Source organism: Xiphophorus couchianus, chromosome 22 (assembly GCF_001444195.1).
Source record: "Xiphophorus couchianus chromosome 22, X_couchianus-1.0, whole genome shotgun sequence".
NCBI lineage: Eukaryota > Metazoa > Chordata > Actinopteri > Cyprinodontiformes > Poeciliidae > Xiphophorus > Xiphophorus couchianus.
The window spans coordinates 5905776-5932667 of NC_040249.1; the positions used below are offsets into that span (position 1 = coordinate 5905776).

At 39.1% G+C, this 26892-nt stretch overlaps 1 protein-coding gene across 3 annotated transcripts; it reads right to left on the reverse strand.

Moving 5' to 3' along the window:
• Positions 1-2827: 2827 nt before the first annotated feature.
• adss2 (adenylosuccinate synthase 2) lies at positions 2828-26226 on the reverse strand. 3 transcript variants are annotated; one of them, XM_028007990.1, is made up of 13 exons: positions 25943-26224; positions 15109-15211; positions 13764-13832; positions 13594-13644; positions 13369-13435; positions 9565-9672; positions 8677-8758; positions 8449-8575; positions 7232-7386; positions 6519-6643; positions 6312-6409; positions 5679-5828; positions 2828-3769 (listed from the first exon to the last, which is right to left on the reverse strand). In XM_028007990.1, the coding sequence occupies exons 1-13, from the start codon at positions 26126-26128 to the stop codon at positions 3717-3719; spliced, it is 1374 nt and encodes a 457-aa protein (XP_027863791.1). In that variant the 5' UTR covers positions 26129-26224; the 3' UTR covers positions 2828-3716. The 3 variants fall into 3 exon arrangements, with proteins under 3 accessions (XP_027863791.1, XP_027863793.1, XP_027863792.1); XM_028007991.1 differs by lacking the exons at positions 2828-3769; positions 5679-5828 and adding an exon at positions 5841-5925 and having other exon boundaries at positions 25943-26226; XM_028007992.1 differs by lacking the exons at positions 9565-9672; positions 13369-13435; positions 13594-13644; ... (1 more) ...; positions 15109-15211; positions 25943-26224 and adding an exon at positions 8989-8996.
• Positions 26227-26892: the final 666 nt, after the last annotated feature.

Genomic DNA, 26892 nt, shown 5'->3' on the forward strand with positions numbered 1-26892 from the left:
CCTGTGGAGTGTGTTTAAGTCTATCTAAGAGTCATGTCAGCACCTCTAAGGCGCTTCATCCATCTGTTGATCATCTACTGTAGAGATTCCCCAACTTTTCTCCTTACGACATGCAAAATAACAATGAAATTTGTGGTAACGTATCAATCAATTTCCCAGGTATAAAATACAGGGTTTTTATTATTATTATTATTATTTGCTAAGTTGTTAAGTTTCAAAGAGATCTGAAGCCTTTTTAAGGCTATATCTCTGAATAAATGGTTTATAACTGGATTAAAATTGAGCTTTCAAAACAAGTCAAATTTAAGACTTTTAAAGACCTTTTTATTGCCACCTTGAACAAAATTTAAGACAGAAAAAAATCTAAAAACGGGATGGTTGGGGGAACTTGCAGCATTACAATCAAGGATAGCTGAAACTGTGCCCATCAGAGAGGCACATAAAGGTAGCTAGCTAGCTAGCAAGCTGGAGTATATTAGCAGCTAGTTAGCAGCTAGCCTCAACTGCCTTAAGTCACAGAGTGCAATGAAGATGCATTCATGGTGTGCGACTCAAACTTTTGCTTGACAGAAAAGTTCTGCAAGGAAAAAAAAAAAAAGCAAAATTAAGTAGTTCTGGCACGGCAACATTTAAGACCTGTGATTAGTGTATTTAAGGCGAACTAATATTTTTTTAAAACAAACGAATTTAAGACATTTTAAGGACTTAAAATGACATTTTAAGCATGCCTGGACACCCTGTGTACGGCAAGATTGAAAACCTGCAAAAGTTCAAAGAAAAACGAAGACAGACCATCAGAAAGCCAGAAGAAATCCAAAGCAAGACCAGTTGAAAAATATTACAGGAAACTTAGCTGCTCTAACCGGAACCGAGTTAAGAAGAAATGAGGGGCGACTCGATACTGTGTGCTTATGCCCGCTGTGTGCACCAGTCAGCTGTAGGAGAAAACTCATTTGCTTGTCCATTTACTCCGCTTCCCTTCGCAGCACAATGCGGCGGCAGCTCCCACAAAGAGGCCTCACTGTGGGATTCAAATGAAGTGGGGGGAGAAGGGCAGCGGCGCTCGGAGGGGCTGAAGGGGCTGGTTGTGGGGTACAGAGATTGAATTTGGAGGGGCAGTACGGACTGAAAGAGCCGAACAATAAAAGAAAGGGAGGGTGCTGATGAGGCAACAGGACAGAAAACCGGCGTAACCCGGGCCCAGGTCTTGGGACAGCGGTGCAATCTGTCCCGCTGCGACACGCCGCAGCCACGCAATGCGGAGGAAGGCCAGGCTTTCACGCCAGCCGCGTCTGGTGTCTGAGTTTCAGCTTGCTCTCAAGGTGACGCGTTTTTGTCACAGCTCGCCCCAAACGGAGGCCGAGCTGTGACAAAAATGCGTTTCGTGCTCCGGACGGATGGAGACTCTGCGAGTTGCTTGTGGGGGACTTTTGGAGGCTGTTGTGGCGCATTCAGATGTAGTCAAATGGGGGAGAGGAAGCTCGGCTAACGCAGGAAAATGAGCTGCAGGTGAAGCCGAGGTCACCGGAGCCGAGCTGTGGTCAGAGGGAGTAAACAAAAGTGAACAAAAACAGAGGTGAGGAAAGAGTCATGTAGGTCTCAGCTGCTTGAGTCGCTTTTTTCCCTCTTTGGCTTTGAAAATTATGTGAACATGAAATCTGAGCAGTTTTAATTAGGAAACAAATATTACGTCTGAGTTTAAAGAGTTTTCTATGGACATTTCCCAGTCTCATGGCTCCCTCTAGTGGCCGTTAATAAGCTCAACAGCAGAAGTTTGAGTGACATTTTGGAGACTAATATTTACACACACGTAAATAAACCAAATGAGGATTACTGTAAATGGATCGCAATGAAATAAAGTAGATATGCCATTTCTGACACCAGTGCGCTAAGGTTCATAAAATAGCTGCAGTATGTACATTTTATTATTAGTTTTTACATATTTATTATAACATGAGTATAACATGACACAGATCATCTGAAAAGAAACATTGAGCTTTTCCTGTGATCTGTGAGCTTGACAGTCTTAACAAATATGTAAAAAGCATGTTATAAAAGTTATCTACTGTAGCTTTAAAGCCTTTAGATGAGTAGTGAAGTATAATTTGACGTACAGAGGATTAGTAATAACAGTTGCATCTCATTCTGTAAAGATGGAAACTTTTTTTCACAAACAGTGCTTCGTCTGTGTTACAGTTACTAGACTTCAATCATGCGTCCATGTTTCATTGCGCGTACTTCTTAATACGTGACATGTTTCATTTCTAGACTCTTGTTCCAATGTCATTTATTGTAAATAAGACTGAAGAGGTAATGATGCCACATCTTCTGCTTTAAATAGCTTCCTGTTCCCAAGAGGACATTTTCCAACAGCTGCAAACAATGAAAACATTGCAATATCCCTTAAGAGGTTCAAATAGGTCATTACAAATCATTACAAAGAAATTAGAAGTCGTTTTTCTAGCATATGGATACAATGGATTGGGAAGTATTATGTTACCTGTGTTTGAAAAGTGGCCAGTTTATCCTTGAAAAACAAGAAGTTATGGATTACTAATCAAACGATCATCTGATTAACCTTTAAAAAAATAAAGTGTCAGAGTCTGAGGACAGGATGTGGACAAAAATTGGTTTGTGGTAAAGAAATGCAACATTTAGAAGTCTGCAGATGCTAAGAGGATGATTTTATACATTTATATATCAGTTGTTTGTTTTTATCTTCTCAAAATCAGAACATAAAACCAGATCCACTAGAATTTGAACTGGCTTCTTTTTCTGGATGGCTTTCAAAGCTCTGATAAAACAAAGACAACAACAATGAAATAAATGAAATATTATTTTTATCAGTTTATAAGTTACTTTTCTCACACATGAACAGAGCATTGCAGCGAAAGTGCAAAGAAATCAAAGCAATACGATTTAAATCACATGAATATGAGCAGAAAGACCCCTAGCCGACTGAAATTATTCTCATTTACGAAAAGATTACCTATTCGGGATTCCCTGTAGCCTTTCCATGGAAAATTCCCACATTATGGACAGACATTTGGACTTTCTTATGATCAGCAGTCAGGAGAAACCTTCGCTGACTACACGACATTTAAAAGTTACGTCTTCCGGTTGAACGACAAGGCGGTACAACTGCAAGCCTCTGAGAGAAAACAAAAACACAAAAGGACTGGGGTTTTTTTTTTTAGTCTAAAAGATCCCTTTATCCGCATGTTGTGCAAATCTGACAGAAGAATAAAATATAAAGCTGACAGAGTCCAGAGCATCTAAAGTGCTGCGGTTCAAACCGACCGACACTGAAGTGCCACAGGGATTAAGAAATAAATCACAGCAAGAAACCAAGACAGAATAAAAACACCAGTACCGATTAGAACAGTTCTTGTGTCTGCGTCGGAGCGATCCCTGATCTCCTCGCGGACGGAGTTTCTTTAAAACAAACGACTACAACCCCACAAGAGACAAAAACGAAGGACAGACAGTGTTTTGCTTTCAGTTTAAAATGTTAAAATGGTGAGAAATCTTTCAAAATGCAGTGCTCAGTCTGACGAAAGTCCGATCTACAGCGTCAGTGGCGCGGCCCGGCCCGGCCCGATGGAGATAAAACAGTAAGAACAGAAGTGGTCGTGTCTTTGAGACAGGTAGGTCGGCTGTGTGTAACGTGGGGCGGGAGGGAGATGAAGGAAGGAGGGTACGTCGCCTTCGCTCCTCTAAAACAGCTGGATCATGGACTCCCGTGACTTTCCCACTCCGATCCACTTGACTGAAGAGAAAGGAAAGATTTTTTATTAACCTCATGAGGAGTCTGGGGTTTAACAATCTCTGCTTTTGAAATGATAACGCTCAACAAGGAGGAGGTGGCCTGCAGGTGGGCAATCCCAGCTGGAACGTTGGTGTTAGAAGCCGATAGTTTGGTTTGCATATCGAGTTAAAAGTCTACGTAACATTTTTGTATATGCAGTAAATTCAAAAGAAACTAGAATCTTTATACATGATTAACTGTGATTTTACTAAGCAGCACTTCCCTAAAATGCTTCCTTTCCTATTCCTCCCATCCCATTGGAGCTGAAATCCAAGCTTTCGTCCTAAAGCTGCTGATATGTGCAACATATTAAGTTATTGGCACCTCTATGTAAAACAATAAAACAATTAGTTTTTTGCAACGGAGACTCAGTGATGCCACTCTTTGCTCTAGTTCTTCAACAGTGAACTTTGACCTCCTTCCTCGTACTCCTCACTGTGCGCAGCAGCAAAAATAAACACGGGTCCTCACCCAGGCTTCTTTGTTGATCTCCCAGTGGTTTTAAACATTTCATATATAAAATGTTGCGTTGACACACAAAACACCAGTTAAAACAACCTCACATAACATAAATAGTTACATGTTGAATACGTTTTCTATTGCTTCTTTTTGCACGAGCAGCAGAAAGTTGGTTTCTACTGATGAGAAATGGTAGATTATTTAATGTGCTTTGAGAAGGACTAAAGTGGATTTTATGCAGATTTCAGATGATTTCTAAAGAGTTTGCTCTATTTACCGCTACAATATGAATGCAAGTAAGGTTCAAATAGGAAATTATGGATTACTCATGAAACATGCTTCAAGACTATCATTTTAGGTTGTTAAAGTACAGTACAATTAAAAAACAAACAAACTTATATACACCCAGCTTATTCCTGACAGTGCTGCTGAAAATTAATATGAAGTAGTCATCTCGTTAAAGTAACTGGTGTATGGTTTAGCTGAATCTTTGTTTTCTCTGTTTGGATAATCTCACCCCTGATCACCCAAAGCCTAATTTGTCTTCACCACGCAGATGCTGAACATGAACCCAAAGTAAAACAGGATTGTTCCTGTCATGAGTGACTCCAGTTTCACTGATTTATTGATAACCAGAAAACAAGAAATCAAAACAAATGCAGCTGGAGACACTGAACTTCAATTGATCAACAAAAACCCTGTAGGCTTTGGGAAAATGGCTGCCCCATTTTGAGATATTAGTTGCAAACAAATTCATTTATTTTTTTTAAATATGCTGACCTGGAATTTACACATATCATTGATACAAAGAATCATTGACTATAGGAAGAGAGGATATGAATTTCTTAATGTTTTCCCCTCTTTACTGTATAAAGAAATTTAAATCAGAGGTTGGATATTAAAATAATTTTTCAAAGTGAGATTTTGCTGACAAATTTACTTTAAGGCTCTTTACATCCTAAAGGAGCGCCGCAGATGAAGTGGCGGAAGAACCAAATAAGAAACAAGTACCTCTTACTAAAATATAGTTCCTGATGATACGTGGCAACGTAAAACGTAGCAATCAATCAATTACTGATCGATTAGTAATCATTTTGTTGGCACAAGCATGACTTTGCCGTAATAGTTTGCCATTTTTCTTGTTAGAGTTTTTGGAAGTCGTAGGATGAGAGTTTGAGTGTACACGCTTTTTGATCATTACAGGATAAAAAAAAAAAAAGAAAACCACTTAGGAATGCAAGATTGCTTAACAATGTTCAAATATTCAAAATAACTACAATAGAAATCCTCAAAATGTATTATTTCATTAAGGCTGCGTGGTTAAAATGATAGCAACAAGCAACAGAAAAGTTTTCCTTTAGTCACCGTGGTGTGCGTGTGTGTTGGGGTGTCTGTGTGTGCGTTTCCGTACCAGGTACTCCCACATGCTCCTCCACGAAGCGCACATACTGCTGGGCGTTCTCTGGCAGCTCCGCGAAGCTTCGAGCCGCTGAGGTGTCGCTCTTCCAGCCGGGCAGCGTCTCGTACTGGACCTCAACGCGCTGCAACACCTCCTGATTGGCTGGCACGAAACCAGTCAGAGCAGAGGACAATTTGAAAACGTTCGCCTTACAGCAGGTCCGTTAAAAGCTGGGGCTCTCTGTCAAGATTCATGCAAACTGGAAAAGGAAATGCAATCTGATCAGATTTTTGTTTTGATTAGACGTCTTATTCTGAGCCAAAAAGAAAAAAACTAAAATACTGGAAAAGCAGTAAAAACTAGTTTCCTTAGTAAATATATAATTAAAAGTCCTACTGAGGCAACATTTCTTTTGGTTAAAAGCAACAAGCTGGTACAATTTTTTCAATGAAAACACTGCGAAAAAGTACTGCGATTGCTTCTAGGCACCATCAATGCGTAACACTCCACTGATGAAGAAAAAGCATGCTGAGATTAATTTGATGTTTGGTGAAGAACATTTGGACAAGTCAGTGAGGTAAAAGGTAGAAGTAAATCAATGAGGTATTATTTTCCTTCTTGTAACTTCTTTCTTCAGGCACTTACCTGGAAAATGAGGTATAATTTCACCATCGACTTTGTACGCCAAGCCCACTTTGATCTCTGAAAATACGTCAAGTATGTCCAGTTTTGTAAGCGCTAAACTGAAAGAAAAGACGAATGAAAGAAAAATAAATCAAGTATTTCTTTTTATAGCTTTCACATTTAAAAAAAAAAGCTAAAACTGAAAGGAAAACAGAAAAAAAAACATACGCAGTGAAGCCATTTATCATATGTGCATATTTGATGAGCACCAGGTCCAGCCAGCCGCAGCGGCGTTTCCTGCCCGTGGTCACGCCGATCTCCTTCCCTCGGTTCTGAAGCAGCTCTCCGATTTCCTGATCAGCAATAAAGAAACAAACATTTCGCAGGTGAGTTTTCTACGGTCTTCCACTAGCAGCAAAACCCAGAACGCTCCTGCCATTAAAAGCTCAGTTTACAGGCTGATTTAGCTTAATGAAAAATATACTGCATATGGGAGCAACGTGCCAACATGTCCTCTAGATGGTGCTGTTTTACAACAAAATGCTCCTCTCTTTAAACTGGACTTCTACATCAAGTTTCTAAAAGAATAATAACACTTATGACTATGTTATAAATAATATCAGTATGTATAAAGAATGAGAAAATCAACAGAAAACCTGCACTTTTCATTCCAAATCAAAAACTGAAGAAGAATAACTTTGTCATGGCTGTTCAAGCAGTGCTTTTTCTATTTACACCTGCTGGTAAATTATTTGCCATGCAGAAATATATTTTCCATAAGTAATCCTATGGAGCTATTACTTCGCAATGACTTGGAACAATACGGTAGTTTGACTCAGATAGGTCTTTTTATAGGTGAGTAATTTTAGGTTTGGTAGTAAAACTGAGGGCTCCTCCTGTGACCATAAAGCATGAATGTGTCATGTTGTGTATCTTCTTACGTTGCTCTGCTCTGAGGGGAAGGCACCGATGCCCACCCTGGTGGTGTAGGCTTTAACGACCCCGTAAACTTCACCGACATTCTGGGGAGGCATGCCGAGTCCCGTGCACACCCCGCCGACTGTGCAGTTGGACGACGTCACAAACGGGTAGGTACCTGCAAAAAACAAAATACAAAATACACACATAAATATGCATCTTGTTCAGGTTTTAGGTTATAATTGGAGGATTATTTGGTCAGTAAAAACAAACCAGGTCAGATACCTCGCCGTTTCCCTCAGCTTTCATGTGCTTTAAAAAAAAAAAAAAAAAGCTCACCTAAATAATGGTTTCCGTTTTCAAATAAGATTCTTAAAGTGGCAGTATTATGTATTTTAACGTAACCAATGTTATTTTCAGTTGTCAGAAAGCCATCACAACATTGCTCCTCTATTAACACTTTATCAACATTTTTACCAGAGTTGCACTGAGAAGTAGCTCATATAACGAGCTCTGCAGATGTGCAGATGTCCTATGTGTTTGCTAATTGCTGCTGGCTAGTCTGAAGGAGTTGCATAAGGGAGGAACAGGGGAAGGTTGCTTTGTGAGGCTCTGAGGAGAAGCTGCACCTCGAAAATCGTGCAGTATCCAGCCAGGCGTTTTACACAGCCAAATGGTTTCCATGGGAGATCAAAGGATTTGACAAACATGCATGAAAAAAAATCAAGGCAACACCCCAAATATGTTTTTTGATGAAGGTGTAACATTATAACATGGCGTAAAGCTCAAAAAAGTAAATTTTGCATAATACTGCCCCTTTAATGAGAAATCTGTGCAAGTTAAAATTCACACAGGTCACAAAAAAATTATTTCAGCCAATCTAGGAACTCAAGGTAGGTTTTATGACAACCTAGCTGTTTTGATAATAGTGCTGAGTGTGGTCAGTGCTCGCAGTAACAAAGGACCTGTTCAGGTGTGAGATAATTCCTGAAAATGACTGTAATTCAGCTCGACTGACAGACTGCTGCAAGTGGTCGCCTTGGTGCTCATGCAGTAAGGTGACAGAGTGGTTACAGCTGGTGAGACGGTACGTAAACCCCGGGCACAGGAGCACGTCGGGAAACTTACCATCATCCCTACTCATTACTCCAGGAAGGCTTTTGTGAAGAGCAATGCAAATCTTAATGTTATCTAACCAGAGCAACCATTAGATGAGGCACACATGTGCTGACTTACTGACCGAAGTCTATGTCCAGAAGTGCTGCGTTGGCTCCTTCCACCAGGATCTTCCTGGGAGGGCCGTGGAGAGCCTCGTACATGAAGTGCACACCATCCCTCACCATGGGCTTAAGCCGCTCCACATAGGCCTGAATCAGGTAAATACAAACCAATCTTTAATTTAAAAAAACCCCCAAAACACAGCAGGGTTTTAGATGACCGTCCTGTTTAGATTACTTTTATTAATTACCTTTAATTTATCCAGCTCTCCTTCTATGTCAATCTCCAGTGTCGGATACATGGCTTTGTACTGCTGAGCCAGCATTTTGTATCTGTAACAGGTGGTCAGCTCTGATTAGTTAAATTTAGGCACACTTTTCTGTGAAATGATCATGAGAAATATATATATATATATATATATATATATATATAAAGTCATACGTTTCCACAATGAATACATTTCAGCAATATCCAAATAAGTTGAAGAAAATCTTATCCGTACTTTACTGGGATTTCCTGAATTCAGGGGCTGTGCATGAACACGTTATTGAGAGGCGTTAACCTTTTGGAGAAATTTTAAATTAACCATGATCTACCCGACCCTGATAAACCTGAGCTACTTATTCGTTCATTGGCATCATTAGACAGCACTCCATCAATAAAGTTTTAGGACAAATAAAGGCTTTTTAAAGTAGAAAACAGTCATTTTCCCTCATGGTAAGTGCTTGGTGACTGCTGTGTATTTATAGGTATATATGTGCATTAACTTCTTTCTTTATCATTTGGTTTGTCTGTAGCTTTGTGAGAGTCATCTCCCCCAACCTTCAACCTCCTTTCACTTTTTTGCTATTTTTAATTGACCTAAACAAGATATCAGTTGTTATTTCTTTCATACAATAAAGTTAGTTGTACTACACTTTTTTTCTTTGGTCAGAAATGGAGATATGGATTTTGAGAGTCTGTCATTGTATTTGAAAGGATTTCATGAAACAAAAAAGATCAGAATGACCAATATCAATGTTACTGATTTACCGATTAGGCAGAAACAAGCAGGGTAATGCTAAAAACTCGTGAACAAAATGATTGTTACAGAGCTAACTGAGGGGGGAAAGTAAAATCCTGTAATGCAGGAACAGACCTTTCGGAGAACTGAGTGAAGTCGGCCAGTAAATCACATATCCTGAGACCGCTGCGTGCCGCCTTAGCCGAGTACACCGGACCGATCCCCTTCTTGGTCGTCCCGAGGCTGAGCAGGGCCGGGAGCAGAGAAGGGAGGAGATAATTAACAAAAAACATTCACGTTAATTCACACCTTACCATTTTACAGCAACAGAGTTCGTCATGCAATCACACGTGAAACTCTTGTCATTTAACCAATCAGCAAGTCTGACGGAAACCGAGCAGACACAGAAAGAACCGTGTCCAATTAGCTGATCAGACATTTATTATTTTAATATTTTACAGATACATCTTCAACTTCCAAGCGACAGAAAATACCTTCTCTAGCTATTGAATTATCAGAAGTTCACCTTTTAAATACAGCACAGTGTCAGAGAAAGAGTATTAGAAAACAAATGAAGCAAAATGCACATTTGCATTTCAACAACATGCCATGTCAACGTGTACATCCGATAAGTCCTTCTATTAAAAGGAAGCTTCAGCACAGCGACATTTGCTGAGCCAACATGCAAACTACAGACCAGAAATAGACAAAGATCCTCTGTGAATATAGAGTTTCACTTGAAGCCCCACTCAGTGTGAAACATCCACTCACCATGTATACCACAGTGGAGAGCTAATGTGGATTTACCACAACTACTACTACAAAAAAAAAAAAAAATTATCTTATTTTTTACTTCATAAATGAAGTTAAGAGGCTATTAAAGAATGTTCTAATTGGTAATTTTCTGAAAGGATTGATTTTTATTTCATATATTTTTTATGGTTTGATTAACAGCAAATTATAAAATGTAGAAGTAAACATAATATTTATATCCACTGCCTTAAACATAACCCAAGTACAGTTTCATTCATTGTAACTTGCAACACAAAACTGAAGAAATCTTAGGTTATGGTTAGCAGACACACACCTTAGGAAACTGAAACAGTGATTGTCGGAAAAAAATAACCCCTTATCATCCAATCTAAAAAAGTTCATTTATTTTTTAATTCTGGATTTCTGCTTTTCTTTGTCTTTATGGAAGCTGACATCGAACTGTATTTTGAATAAAAATACATGTGGTTGAAAGTAAAAGTTATGCAGCTTTAAACGTGTAAACGTGATAATACTGAATGATCCCGACCGTTTGTAATTCCTGGAATATGTTTAGCCTGGTACGTTTAAGGTTCTGTATGAAAGTGATCTGTGTGAAACGACTCCAGCAGAATCCACCAGCCTGACGCATCAAACAGCTGAAAGCTTGTAACAGCTGTGTCATTACAGCATGTGATCGCTTTGCCTCTTGCACAGATTCGCTGGGAGTATTTGTGCTTTGGTTGATGAGCTGCAAAGTCATTATGATTTGTTCTAAAGAAAAAAAATCTCAAGATACAAGCAGGGAGTTAAGTTCTTGAATCAGATAAAGATTATCCAAGATTTAAAGAAAAATCTGTATAAGGTGAATTTATTGTTCATCAGCATAGATGAGTTGATGGTTAGTTTCATTAGACTTTTCCTCTGATCACTAAAACTAGATATTACTTTATTAAAGAAACGTGAGAATAGAACAGCAGCTCATTTTCACAAGAAAAACAACTTATAATGACAATTACCTATCAGAGTTTTATTGCTAACAAATTTCATTTAACACCTTATATTTAGCTTACCAGCTGGATTAAGTGTAACAATAAGTTTTTAATGGAGAAATGAGGAGACATTTATGTGCTGGTAAAGCAACACATTTAACCTCATTGCTTTTAAAGCCCCCTTAAGCAAGCAGTCATTGTTTAGCAGTAGGAAACCAAGTAACAAGAAAAAGTTTATATAAAAACGGGAATAACTGCACCTTTAAAGAAGTCAAAGTTTTTTTCATAAAGATGGTGCAACAAACCAAACTATCCAAGTCTTTTGTTCTAACAATCTTTATCTAAATTTGCTCACAAATGAAAATATTACACTAACAAAAAATGCTTTTCAAGGCAGCTTTAAAGCGATGTGTTCTGTACGTAAAATAAACTCCCACAGCACCATCCTAGATGTCAACATATTTGTCTGTCTACTTTAGTAAGCTATGTTATCATGTACAAATTTTAAAGGGTTACTGCTAAATCTGCAAAATAAAAATCTGCATACTGTTTCTAAGGTTCAAATTACTAAGTGAGAGAGAGGAGAATGTGTCAGTGACTAAAGTTTTCTATGACTTTATAGAGAGAAAACTTTAGTTTTAGCATAGTTATATGCTATCAGCTGTACGATAACATATAGCCTCTGAACGCCCATCTAAAACCTCACTGTCTGAAACTGTAGGAACTTTTTTTCCCCCTGTGGATCTGCAATACAAATCCTGTTCAGGTTCTGACCTGGTTGCTGGATAGTAAACAATGTACCGTATTTTCCGGACTATAACTTGCTCTGATAAGACGAATCAGTCAAAAAATGCATCATGGAAAGGATAAAAACCACATAATATGAGCCACACTGGACTTCAGACCCATTCAATAAAATATAATGTTATAGAAAAGCCGATTTATTTTAGGAACTTTACCACTATGTGAGACACATTTATAGTTTAATTATTTTCAGTTGGAAGTTTAAAAGCCTTTATTTCTGTTAATTATGATAATTTTTTTCATTTCCAGCTAATGGAAACACAACATTTAAAATTTAGAATATTACACTAGACCAAAAATATATATTTTTAAAATTCTTAAAAACAAAAATGCAGTTTAATGAAAAGTATGCTTTATACCGGCTTAAAAGTATAACATTTTCAGAAGTTGCTGTTATTCTGACAAACAAGAGTCATCGGGAGTCGGGATATTTCATTGAATACGACTGCATGAATCATTTATTTTGAAATTGTTAAACGTGACAGGGACCTCGTCCATGTTGTTGATATGAAGTTGATATTCCTGTTTTTCAACAAACGTGTGGAAACGGTGAACCTTTGGTTAGAAGCCAATTGGCAGTTTCTGACACACCTCTGATAGAGAGGCGGCTGCATTGTATGAAGCGGTAACGCAAAGTCATTTGAATCCCATCTCAAATGAATACAAATGTCATTCGTGACAACTGTCATGGTATGGAGGCATAATTGCACCACTGACAAGCCTCTCCCTGCAGCATGTTCTTCAAGAACCCATCTGTGGACTTGTTCTTTCAGCTCTGGCCATCTTGCTTTCAGTCTGTGATTACTTTGCAGCTGCAGGTGATAACATTTAAAGAGTGAGTCAAAAAGGCATCGTGAAGAGAGAGAGAGAAAAAATAACAGAAGTTGCACCTGCCTATAAGTTACAGAACCAGTCAAGTGATGGAAAAAGAAGTGTGACTTAATATCAGGAACATACGGTACATTTGACGGACATGTAAGTGTTTAAGTTTGGGGATGGCATAAGGGTTAGAGGTAGATTTAAGTCTCTAAAGATACTGACGCATAAAGCAGAAGTGATTGAGAATGGTGGGGTTTATGAATCCAGGGGTCCACACAGGAACTAAACACTTCTCAAACTATCCGTCTGCACTGCCAGTCAACTTTCTGTAGGGCTCCCCCCAGCGGGCCACCAGGCTTTACTTTTGCTTTCAATTTATGTGTAAATTATATCTATTCTTTAGGTTGTTGATAATCTGAGACCAAGCCATACCAACTTACAAGATTTATGTACGTTAAAATAAAAAATTAAACCCTACATGTTTGTTTACATTGTCCATGTGTACGGATATGTTTGGATGAGCGTGTGTGTGTGTGTGTGTTACAACCATCTTTCTAAGTAACAGGTTTCTTACTTCTTGCCTGCTTGCTCTTGCCTCTGCTGTTCCTGAACGCCATCGACAGCTTGGTGGAAGTCAAACACTGCGGAGGAGGGAGAGAGGGGACACACACTCTCACACACCTCAGAGAAAGCAGGACTCACACATACACCAATATGCACACATTCCAGCGTTCACACACACATTCCCTTTCCCCCCACCCCAGAAAAACAGCAAAGAGGCAGAGCTGGCAGGGCTTACCTATATGAGCTCTGTCGGAGATGATCAGTCTTTTGTCCCAGTCCGTCAGGCCTAAACATACAGAGGAATACCCTTAATCTCTCGGGTTTTAATACAACACGCTGTTGTAAACTGGTATAATTTTTATTTTTTCAAAAACATGTAAAACATACTGTATGTATTTCACTCACCTTTCCCCTTGCCTTTGTTTTTCTCAGCCTCTTCAAACAGGCCTGGAAGGTGGATCACAACACCATTTCCTGAAACAGCCACCGAAGAGAGGATGGTTATGTTCACAGTTTCTGATAACTTTGTAACAAATAGACAACCAGAAGGTGCAAGGATGATTCAGGGAATTATAAATTTGATTACCTGAATAATATTTAGTATTGTTAGGAACGCACCAGTCTGGAAGTCTCAGCCTATATTGATAACCATTGATAATATTCTTGTTATAGTCGATACACAAAATTTACCAATATTATATCGACTTATATAACCGACTTATTATATAACTCAAGAGTGTGAATAGCCAAAGCATTGACTGATAAGCAAAAAGAGTACATCTGCAGAATTGTTGTGCTGCTTGAAGCAGCTTAAATAAGCTCAAACAGAGGCTTATGTTAGAACCTGTAAATACTCCATGACAGTAGGAGGTGGTAAGCGACTTGAGTGGAATCGCCAAGCAAGGTAAAGAAGGAAAAGTTAAAAGAAATGACTTCACTTTAAAAACCAGCTTTGTTTTGCCAGAATTTGCGACTGCAGTTCAAGAATAAAACTCTGGAGGTAGAGTTTGTAGTTGCTGAATGGGAAAATACTGTAGGTCAAATAAAGTTTCTGGAGTTACCGGGAGACGCAGGTGGGAAAAAAAACCTCATAGCAGTGTGTTTTATAATCAGTGCACTCTTAAGAAAAGACAGGCGACAAGCATTATTAAAAGCCCAAAACTAATGTGTCAATCATGCCATTAGCGACACAGCTCACCACAACTGTAAGTGTACAATCAAATTTATCACGATAAATGATAAACAATACAATAAAATCCCTCCCTCCACCAATAAAGAACATAGGTAGAAAATATGGATGTGCAAAAAAAAAAGTGTGGAAACAAGACAAACTGAAACACTACAAGAGACTCTTCTCAAACGGAGAAGCACTAAAGTGCATGAAGTAGAGACTTCATGCACTTTAGAAGTAGAGAAGTAAAGAAGGAGACGCGATTAAGCTGCATGTTGAAGCGCAAATGTGTGGAGCGTCTGGGAGCCTTAAAGGAAGAGTTGGGACTCCATTAGCTAATGAAGTTAGTGCAGATGAGTGGATGTGATGCAGCCCGCAGCTTGGCGCTGAGTCAAGCTGCTCACAGTCTCTGTAGCAGTCATTAAAATGGATTTTTCAAAAGGTAATATCTTGATCAATTTGGTCTAAAAAAAAAAAATTTGTGAAGGAAGCCCTTATTAGTGTGCCTGAATGTATGCACGTAGTTTGCATTAAAAAAAAAAGAAAGAAAGAGGAAGAGAGTGTGCTGCTCTTACACACCAATGAAGGCGGTGACTTTGGGGTTGATGATGCCGCTGGGTAGGAGGTGAAAGTCGTACTCTACAGAGTCCACCACCACCGTGTGTCCGGCGTTGTTGCCGCCCTGCAGAGAAGCAGCAGAAAGCCGATGAGGAGAAGCAACAGAAATACAGAGAGGCCTGCTGGACGCTTTCTGTTTTTTTAAAAGAAACATTCAGGCTGAATCGTTTGACGAGTAGCAGCAAGCAGGACACTTTCTGTTTGTATTGTTGAGCCCACAGGATCTTTCAGATATAACACAACTTCAGTGGATTGTTGGCATGTTGTTTATTGTCTGAAAAAATCCAAATGGTGCACACCCAAAGCCAATCCTACATGTCCGGGCAGGACTTGGGTGTTCCTATTGGCATGATAAAACGAAAGTCTAAACCTCACTGCTCAACTCCTGAGGATGAGTCACACTCAGTAAAGAAACTGTAGCTGGAGGAAGAATATTTGGTTCTCCAACGGTCTTCACCTCCAGATGTAACTAATGAAAAACCTGAATGTCACGGTTTTGGCTGTCATGTTTGCACAGAGAGAGAGAGAGAGAGCAGTTACACCTTTAGCAGCATTTAATGGCCGTGCTGTCCTTGTCCCACTACCCAAAGTCACCGAATAGAAAATCGATTTATTGATCAATGCATGTTAGTGAACCCATAATTACTGAAACGCCATCACTTAGCTCATTAACACTGAGTTTTTTACATCGTTGCATCACAAAGTGGGACATCTGACAGCTTAGAGGTGAGGATATTATTACCAACCTGAGAAATTGGTTAATGAAACTGAACACCTGGATTACTCTGGGAGTTTGATAAAAATGCCACAACTAATTAAACTAGAAAATTTCTGAAGAAATTTAACCGGGGCCTGCCAAAGTGTGCCCGTCGGTTTGGACCCAGCGTTATGATGCTAGAAATTAGCATCAATGCTAAAGAAAGCTGCAATCATATGAGGACAATGACAAGAATGTTGACTAACATGTACTTGCACCGTTCAGTATGATAAAGTAAGTGTATCAGCTAAAATTAGCAAACATGCTAATGTTAGCATCATTGCTGTCACTAGCATGTGGGACATCACTAGGATGTTCTCTATAATGGACTTACTCCATTCAGTATACTAAACATGGCTAATAAGTCAAATAAATAGCTAATAGCTTATTTAAGCTAAAATGCTAATGCTAATGAACTGCCTTGCTGCGCAAGGCAGTTCCCTAACCTGGGAGAAAAAGATAATGCAGAATAATATTACTGCACCGCCGCAGGCGGTGCACTAACCTCAGGGGCATGTTGAGGCTTTTATTTTGAAATTTTTGTTAAGCTTAATTTCAAAGGTCCACACTAATCCCATGTGTAATAGTCATTGGGTTAAATCAGTTATATAATGCTCAAAACACAAGTAGTTGATGTAAAAATATTGAAGGCTTTTATTTTGAAATTTTCTTTATGCTTCATTTCAAAAGGCCAAACTAATCCCATGTGTATCAGTGCTTTTTAATAAAAAAGTCACATAAAGCCAAAAAGAGCAATAACATGATGTAAAAATATTCAAGGCTTTTATTTTGAAATTTTCAGTATGCTTCATTTTAATGTTCCAAACTAATCCCATGTGTAACGGTGACTGAGTTAAATCAGTTAAATACAGCCCATAGCAGCAAGTAGTTGTAAAGGCCAGTTCAGTCCTCCTGGTCTTCCACTATAGTTAGAACTACAGTGATGCGTATTTGTAGTCCTAACCAGCAGCCAATAGCCTCCTGAGTTCCGTTCCGTTGCTATGGTAAATAATTCTCTCTGCCAACTGTCAGCTGTGAGTGAAACATGCAGGGGGAGACAATTCTCTGTTTGAGCCAGCCAGTTTGAACTAAAAAAAGCATTGGAAACAACTCCTTCCCGTTCGGGAACCGTAATACATATTCGAAAAGCGTTTGAAGCGTATGAGAGGGCTATTTGTCGTCTCCGATAGTCCCGCAATTCATATCTCTACGTCACTCACAGTATTAACAGCGATAAGAGAAAGAAATGGTGTGCCCAGATCTGAAATTTTTGAGAAATATATGAAAATACATGGGAGAGAGCCTGAGAGAGCGACAGAAAATCCTGTCGCATGACTTTGCTCTGAAGCACCGTGACAGAAAACCGTAAGCCCTAGAGAAATTTCGAAAACATTTTACCGGAGCAGGCATGCGTATCAATGTCAGGACCGAGTTTGATACCAATCGTGCGATATTTGTGGGCGTGATGGCGATTTCAAAATTATTTTGGGCTCAAAAATTCTCTTCATTTCTCACTCTAAAAAAGTGGCAGTTGGTGTCAGTTATGCTCTGCGTTTTGGCAGTTGGAAATTTGGCTCGTTTTTCGCTTTTTACGTCGCCATCGTAAGTCCAATTCCTTATAAAAATAATAGCTCCAATGCCGGGAATAAGCCGCACGTTTTGATACCACTTTTGTGGGTGGGCTCGCAGCGGTACGAGCCGCATTAACGGTAGTAGGAGGCAGCAGTTATTTTGAGGTGTAGAACAATAGGTGCCTGCCATGCAATGCATAGAGATTTATATCCCTATGCATTGCTATGGGCAGGCCCCAATAAAAGCAGCTTGGGAAAATATGAGACGAAAAAAAAACCTAAGCTAAATTTAACTGCAGATCCATTTTTCTCTTTGCCTCTTTTGTCTTTAGTTCATCCCTGGACCAGGATTTGCTCCCCTTTCTGCAGTCTGTAAGTACATAAATCAAAGCTAGCATGTGCTTCTACCACAAAGTTATTCTTGGCCAGCAACGTACCCTGCAGGTGTAGAGGGCAACACATGATTGGGAAGAGATGCCTCTCCTTTTTAGAAAGCGCTTTTACGACACATCCCTCCCCAGCAGAACCAAAGAACTGGGCTCTGCTTCATACGGTCCCGTGACCCAGAACCTCCTCATTCCAGTCATAACAAACTGAACTGTTAGTGGTCCGACACCTGCTGCTGTGCAGTGCTGGAGAGGCAGCACAGAAAAATGTAAATCATATCATGATATGATAATGTTCATATATATATATATATATATATATATATATATATATATACATATAAATAAGCATAGTTTAAAAACTAGTACTATAAAGAAATCATCATCCTGGATATGATTGAGAAAAATATGATGAAATAACCCAACACTTAAAAAACATTTCCCAGCAAGGTACGAAACTTGTTGCGCTGTTTGTGGGTGTCACTATAATCAAGTGTGGGTTGAACATCGACCCAAAGTGAAACGGGGTGGTCACAGTTCTTAACAATTCTTACTGAAAGCGACCACTAAACGTATTCTTCACTGTCTCTGGAGTTCATTTCCTCTGCCTATCACTGCATCTACCCAGACATTTTAGCCAACAGAGGTAAATTGCCACATAAAACTTTCAAAATACATATATTTAAAAGCATAGAAACACCAGATCAATTACAAAAATTTATACTTATGCGTTCCAAAGGTATGGGTATAAAATCGCTCTGGTTCCTCAAAAGATAAACAAACTTTCAGTATTTTTCCTATTGCTAAAGTTCAGTGTTGTGTCTAGAAAGACACAGTGTGTCCAGTGTTGTGTCTCAACAAACCATAACCAACCTTGTTAATGTGCAACATCTGATATATTTCTTCAAGTCATCCTCCCAATCTTCGAAAGCTTGATGGACTGAAACCATCTGTTTAAGGCGTAAAGGTTTATTCTCCCTGTTTGCCCTATTCAATGGAAAATCTTCCTGATTTTATCTTATATACCTACATCCATCAGACAAGGATTTGAACTGTTTGCTGGAAGACAAGTGTGGTAAAGCTCAATTTGAAACTATTCTGATTTGCTTTAAAATGGTCTGATCTTACACTCCCTTACCTCTGCTCCTTGATAAATTCAGTCACATTGTGGACGTTTAATGTCACCCTATCACTCTGATAAAGACAATGTAAAATGTCTTTCTTTCTTTAATGAAAGAATGCTTTCTTGGTAACACTTTATTTGAAGGGGTGTGTATGAGACTGGCCTAATACTGACATAACATCTTTTATGAACACGAAGGAGTCTTCGTGAATGTCTACGACTGTTGTCATGAAGTGTCATTCAGTAAATAATGACACTTTTAGTGCAAAGTTTACACTTTTAATGGACTTTTAATGGAAGTTTTAGTACAATTTTGCATTAAACGTGTCATTACTTCTTGAAATTCTTGAAAGAATTCTTGAAAAAATTCTTCCAAGAAGAATTCTTTTTCAAAGGATTCTTGTGAAAGGATTCTTTCGCAACCGACACTGAAGCTGGGTGAAGCAACAAATGCGTTCATGTTTTATGAACATGAAGTGCGTTTTGATGGTATGCTCGCACAGTGTCAAAGTAAAAAACAGAACAGGAACTTCTGTTTCTGCAACAATCCATACAGTTCAGCTATAGCACGCGTTATGATTACACATGTATTTGTAATGTATTCTGGTCGTTGCGGAAGTATTCAAGTATTCATGCCCCTTTGTCGCATTGTGCAATATTACAACCACAAACTTTGAGGTAGTCTGCAAGGGATTTTTACGCAACATAGTAAAACAAAGTTGACAAGTGCATCATGGAGGAAAAAAGTGGCAGAGTTTCCCAATTTCTTTTTACAAAAATTTTAAAAGTGAGGGATGTACTGTTGGAAGCAGACATGTACATATGCAGAATAAAACAATAATGAAAAAAGGCTTCCTCTTCCTGGGTGCTTCAATATTTCCACATAAAGTTCTTTCCTCATAATTCTATCTATTTTATGAAGTGCATCAGTTAGTCCTGAAGCAAAACTTCCCCACACTACAGCATCCCGTCGTTACGGTCAAACAGTTTCATCAGACATAGAGCATGTCTCCAAAAACGAAGGTCTTTGTCCGTGTGTGTGTTTGCAAACTGCAATCTTTCATTTATGTGTTTCTTTTGGAGAAATTACTTCCTCCTCACTGAGTGGCCTTTAAATCCATGTCGGTACAGGACACATTTCAGTGTCACCATAATCAGCCAAAATCTTCACGAGCTCTTTTGCTAAATTTTGGGGTTAATCTACACATTTTGGGCCAAAATACATTCGTCTCTAGAACACACAACCTGTTTTCTTCCTGAGCTTGTCAAACAAGAGAGCAGTGTGTTCCAGGTGAAATACTTTCCACAGGTGAGCCTCTAATTTACTCAAATATGTTGGGAAAGTCATCAGCAGTCGCGAAAACCAGGTAGCACCGACAGATAGAGATAGATGTGCTACGGTAAGAAAACCAATGAGGTAGCACAGATCGTTAGAACATCAAAAGCACGTTCTTTATTTACCCACAGTGGACTTCTTCCTCCAGTTTTGGATGTCTAGCTTTTAGCCTGCGATTAGCTTTCCTCATGGCTGCAGATGGTAATGTTTAATCCTGATGTCCATCAGTATGAATAAATATTTAACATGAAGAGGAAAAAAATACATATACAAGTCACACCTGAATACAAGTCGCAGGACCCGCCAAACTATAAAAAAAAGTATGACTTATAGTCTGGAAAACATGGTACCCTATGGAAGCAGCTATAAGAAGAAATTAGGAATGTCACAATATTTTTATTTATAGGACACTGTAGTTTTATTTGTATGGTTAGCCAAATACTTTTGACCTCTTATATGGTGCAGAATCAAAATTGATTAAATATCTCGATAACACAGGTTAATTAACAGCCATAAGAAGAAAATACCTTAATTGTGCTTTGGAGGACAGGTACGTATTTCAGGTTTGACCTATAGAGAAATTCAGCTTCTGTTTACTCAACGTCAAGGGTCAACAGAGCAATAGTACCTGCTTCACACCCAGTTCTCCCAGAGAGTCGCCTTGGTGTTTTCACAATCAAACACCAGACTCCAAGGCAACAAGACGCATTAATGTGCTCCGTTTGTCTGACCAACACCCAAAAACCTGATACATGGTGTGCAGAAGAAATGAGGGCGTGAGCAGCTAGGGAACCAGATGTACTAACTGCTAAACAATTATATTTTCTGAAATAAAATATAATTGTTTGTCCTACAATTATTCTCACGTATTTTCTCTCTTCTACATGCTGCCCTTACTCTCAGAGGCTTATGCTGTAACAAACACCAAGAAAAAAAACTGCTTACAGAGCCGATTTTATAAAAAGATCGACACTATCTCTTTCAGCTCACCACAGCGTACTCACGTATCAGAGAATCTCCCCCCCATATTAAACGTACACATCCAACAAGGCATGGAAAGGAAGCGGATCAGGAAGCCAATACCTGTTTTCTTGTTTTATGTCCAGCTACATTCTTGGCAAGACTGACTGTGGAAAGGCACTTAGAAGTAGAACTTGTTATGTCAACTTGTTATCATCAGAGTAAACTAATAGCTCTCTGAACAGATATTCGGAGCACTCCAAAGATAAACACCACCGTTATCCCCAGCCAGCTGAGGAAGATTGTGTTGAGCTTAAAATTTTGGCTATAGAACAATATTTGCTAATAATAACATTATATGATTAGGCTGAGTGACTTGGAACGAGACGTCCTAAATAGGAGATAAATAAAAGCCAATAAACCAAAACTAATAAAGAGCATTTTAGCTGAGAGACTCTGTTGCCCCCAAAAAATCTCTTCATTCCCAGATTGGCTAGACAAGAATATATGTTCCTTTTTTATGACCTGGAAAACAGATCAATACAGGACGTTACAAGTGGTCTGAATACACTGTATAGTCTGCAACAGGACAGCCAGACCGCAGGCTTCTCCTCTGATTAAATATGTGACTCTAAGCCACTAACAGAAAAAAAGCTTTTTCATACATTTTACTTCATCCCACCTCTGTTGCTTTCACCAACGATCACATCTAGTCTTTTTTTCTGAAGATCAAAGAAAACAATCACCCCAATCATAGGTGGAGAGCTGGGAGTTGAAACTGTCCAAGGCAAAAACTCGTAGTATGTCAGGGTCTCACCTGATTTGCATGGAGAAGCCAGATCTCGTGCAAATTTATTTGATAAAATCTGACTCCAAGCTGGAGGCATGTATGGACACTTAGCACACAAGTTGGTAATGAGTTGGCTTAATTTGCGCTGCAGCCATTTCCCGTTAGTCCAAAACAATACGACTGTTTATCACAACACCCCCAATATCTGACTCAAATTTGTTATTACCGAATCATATGAGATCATTTTTGAGTGTTTATAATGTCAAACAAAATGGAAATCATTTTCCATTTTGAAGTGCCTGAAATCAGGCAATTCAGTGGAAAACCATCAGGATGAGCAGATAAAGTTGGACATCAGGAGCAGTTTTAACGTAATTATATACGAGTTGGGGTTCATACACCAGGTGGGCATTGTGTTTGCCCACACTGCTGTTTCATTCTCATAGTTTGTTCGTGTGTGTGTGAATAACTTGCACATTATCTGTTACTGCTACTAAGACAGCAATGGCTTTAAGAACTTATTGCAAACAAAAAGCAGCCATCAGAAAATGATGCATAACAGTATTTTCTATAGTCACTGGTTCACCACTCTGAACCTTATTTTTGCATCATTATTCATACCGGCTTACAATGGTCTGTCTGCCATTTTTAAAACATGTATTACACAATACCCTTGTTGAATATGATAAACTCTGATGTGACTTCTAATGCCTTCTGAAATCAAGACGCTTACGACTCCAGCTATCCTTCAGCATCTCAGCCTCTGTCTCTAATTCAACACCAGGCCTTCAGGGAAGTGTGGGTGAATCTGATTGGCCTAATATTTTGGCCTAAAGACTATCTATGAATGGCACTTGGAAACATAATAGTCTGTTATACATTCCAGTACTTTGCGATGCTGCTATTTTGCATTCTGCAGAAATGCACAGACACTGACCTGCATCGTTAGCATAACACACAAAGGCTTACAATAGTATATACAAGAAACTAAACTGCATACTGTAAATATGTTGTGTATAAATATATATGAACGGATACGTACTTTAAAGGCAAATTTAATACATGGCTTTTGTTATTACTCTAAAAGGCCGGTTAAACCTGAACTTGACGATTCCAGTCATACATGGGTTGAAGATGACTTCCTGCAGTTTAAAGCATAAACACATAAGAAATACAAGGATTTAATTAAATAACTTTGGGACATGGCATTGTATTTGGTGCTCTACTGGAACTTCCACCAACGATCTTCATCTCAGAGTTACAGAAAATGGTTAAAACAAGAGAATCCACTGACTGGCAGTTATGTAGACAAACTTAATATGACGTGTGAGATCAAAGACCCTAAACTGTATTAAGATGATAGAAAGGTGGCATTAAAGCAATCATTCACTGCAACCGAGGTAAACAGAACATGATAATTGAAGCCTCAACATGTTTAGCCTTTAAACAGACAAGCTATGGCAGCAGTAGTTCGAACAGAGTGCCACCCATGTCAGCCAAGAGTTGGAATCCTACAGTACAAGTTCTCCAAAATAAGACATTATAGCTCCATAGAGATACTTCAAGGTAGTGGCAATACAGTAGAGTAGAGTTGGGGGGATAATCTTGGTCCACGTTGGGCCATTCACTAACAACTGGACATTGTGCAGATGCCGGTCAATCTGAGAATTATTGCTAACATCAATGAATCCATCCCTTTTTGGCCAAGGTGCTCCCATCGTCTGATGAGCATTTCTAGCAGGACATTGCGCTGCGTCACAAAGCTAAAGTTACTTTCAAGACTGCTTTCTTGAACATGGCATGAGTTTACTGAACTTCATCGGCCTCCACAGTCACCAGATCTCAATCCAATACTAAACCAATGGAATGTGATAGAAAGAGAGATCAGCTTTATAGTTGCGCAGTCAACAAATCTGCAGCAACAGTGCGATACTCTCAAGTCAGTATGGACCAAAATATTTAATGACAGCATGTTGAATCCATGCTGTCAAGAATAAATAAAAGCGGCGTGCAGGGGTAAAGCACAACCCATGTATGGGGCCATCACAGGTTCTAATCCCAGCCTGATGACCTTTAATGCATGTCTTCCCCATGTCTGAACACTCTCAAATAAAGGTCACTAGAGCCAATAAAACATTTCAAAACGAATAAATAAAACCATGTGTGATTTTTAGAACAAACCAAATCATTAGGTCTGATCTCATAAAGACCTAATGATTTGGTCGTATGTAGCGTTTACAAAAATATGTTTATATATATATATATATATATATATATATATACAGACCAAAAGTTTGGACACACCTTCTCATTCAATTCAATGAGAAAGTGTGTCCAAACCTTTGGTCTGTACTGTATATATATTTGTTAAAACTATCATCATGTTGTGACAGTATAACATGAGACAAATAATCTGTGATAAGATTGCTCTCCTCCACCTCCTTCCCGTGCCACTATTGCTGTCTGGGAAAAAAAAGCACCACTACCGGCCGAAAACAACTAATCAGAGTCATGAGGAGTGTCTTTGCACTGTCAATCAACCTGATGTGAGTGCTGTTGAATGTGGTAATGGCGGAAAAACAACTTATTGTTACAGGAAAATCGTTTATCTGTTATCATCTGTGGTAATGACAAATGACTTGAGCATTCGTGGCATCCTCTATTGTGGTAAACAAGCTGTAGCATGGCAAAGAGCAAGTGTGTGAAGGGTGAGTCCACTAGTATGATTGACAGCGTTAAGACTCTCCTCCTGGCTCTGATTGGTTGTTTCTGCCAGAGCTGTGTATTTGTTCAGATGACAGCAGGTCCATAGGGAGAAGGCTGAGAGGCTCAATATTTTCACATCTCTTATTTTATACTGTCATAGCATCGTGATAATTTTAATATGTAAAATATTTTGGTAAAAGTTATATACTGTCACTTCAATACAAGCAAAAACTATAAGCAAGATTCTTTTTAATATTTGTTACTATAACATAGCAAATTTGCTGTCGAATTCTGCAGATTCGTGTGGTTTTTAAATCATACGTTTAGTTGTTTTCATCTAATGTTAGCTTGACATAGTATTCACGTCTGAAACTCTTTTTTTTGGCACTGAAAAGCTGTTGCAAATGAAAAGTGGAACTATTCAATTAACTCCACAACTTCTAGAATTATTTCTTCTATAATATTTAAAAATGTCAGGGTTATATTTCTTAGCAAAAAAGATATCTCTATTTCTAAAACACAAAATACTTTTGAATAATAATTATGTGTAACAATAATCCACTATAATGGTATTGGGAGTCTAAGAAGAAGGTGTTGCTCTGGCAACAAAAACAGTCCTTTAGTTAACTAAATAACTAAGCGTTCATTGTAGCTAAAACAAAAAAAACTGTGAAGAGATTAACCATGTGGCTGCTATACTTAACAATAACTATAATACATCTACATTACAGGTATTTAAAGAGCTAAGCAGCTAGCAAGAATTCAAGGTGACTTTAGCAAACACAGAGCAACTCCGTCTGATGTTGCTTAGCTTGTTAAAACCAACGCTGCATTCAAGACATTTCTGCAAAACTGGAGAAAATATGTCAACATATCGCTCATAGTGTTTAGCTTAATGCTAACTCTGAGAAAACACCTGACGTATAAATGTGTAGCGGAACTCCTCTCACCACTGAGCGGGAGAAACTGTCAGAAACTCCCACACTGGAAGTCGGAAGCTGTCAAAGAGGGGTTTTTTATTTCCGCTTGGCTCCCCCTGATTAAACGAGGTGACGTGAACGCGGCGTGACTCCGACGTGAGGGACAGAAAGCTAGCGCCCATGGTTACCTGCGGGGGGCATTAACCCGGTAACAGCTGGCGCTTTGTAGCCCGGGGGCTCACCTACCTGACATCTGCACACCATGTCCGCGTCTTGAGCCAGGAGATCCACGACTTTCCCTTTCCCCTCGTCTCCCCACTGAGCCCCGAGCACCACAGTCACTCGGTTGCCAATCGGCGGACTCGGCAGTGTCCGCTGGCTGCTGTTGCCGTCCGAGGCCTCGACGGTTTCCTGACTCCCGCTTTGAGACATTTCTGCTGGGTTTCTCCCCCGGCCGAGAGACTGCGTTGCACCGAGCAGCTGCCTGCTGCTTCTGTCGGCCTTAAGACGGAGAGGCGAGAGGGAGCTCTCTCTCTCTCTCTCTCTCTCTCTCTCTCTCTCTCTCTCTCTCTCTCTCTCGTTAGGAGCTGCGGAGCGACGCTCTCTGCACATGCGCGACGGCTCAAATTTTAAAATCCTGATATATAAACAGAGAGAGCTACAAATAAACACCTTTGGGTTGCTATTTTAAAATAACCAAGAAGCTGCTTGTCTTAAAAAAAAAAAAAAAAAAAAAAACACGTTAGATGAACCAAGTGAATCATCTGTTCCACTGCTCTTCTACAATTTCTGGTGACGCTTCCACTTGTGGATGTGTGGAGAAGCAGCATCTGTGACCCTTCAGTTAAAATTAAACCACAAATGGAGGAACAAACACTGCAATTAAAGTCTTTCGTCTATGATTAACTATATGTGTCAGTAACATTTTTAGGATATAAGTTTAAACCCATTTTCAATATTCACAATTTGTGATATTTGCAACAATTTATCGCTCTCTGTTGGTTATGTGCGAATATTTCTAATTCTCGCATACATTTAGCATGCAATTTAATGATTCACTCCAAACCTTCCTGTTTGTCCTGATTATGTGAATTAAAATAGATTCAGATAAACAAACTGAGTGCGGAGGGTTTTGTTGTCCCACGTGAATGTTAATCTTATAACAACCAGCAGACGAAACAGAACTAGATGTGAGG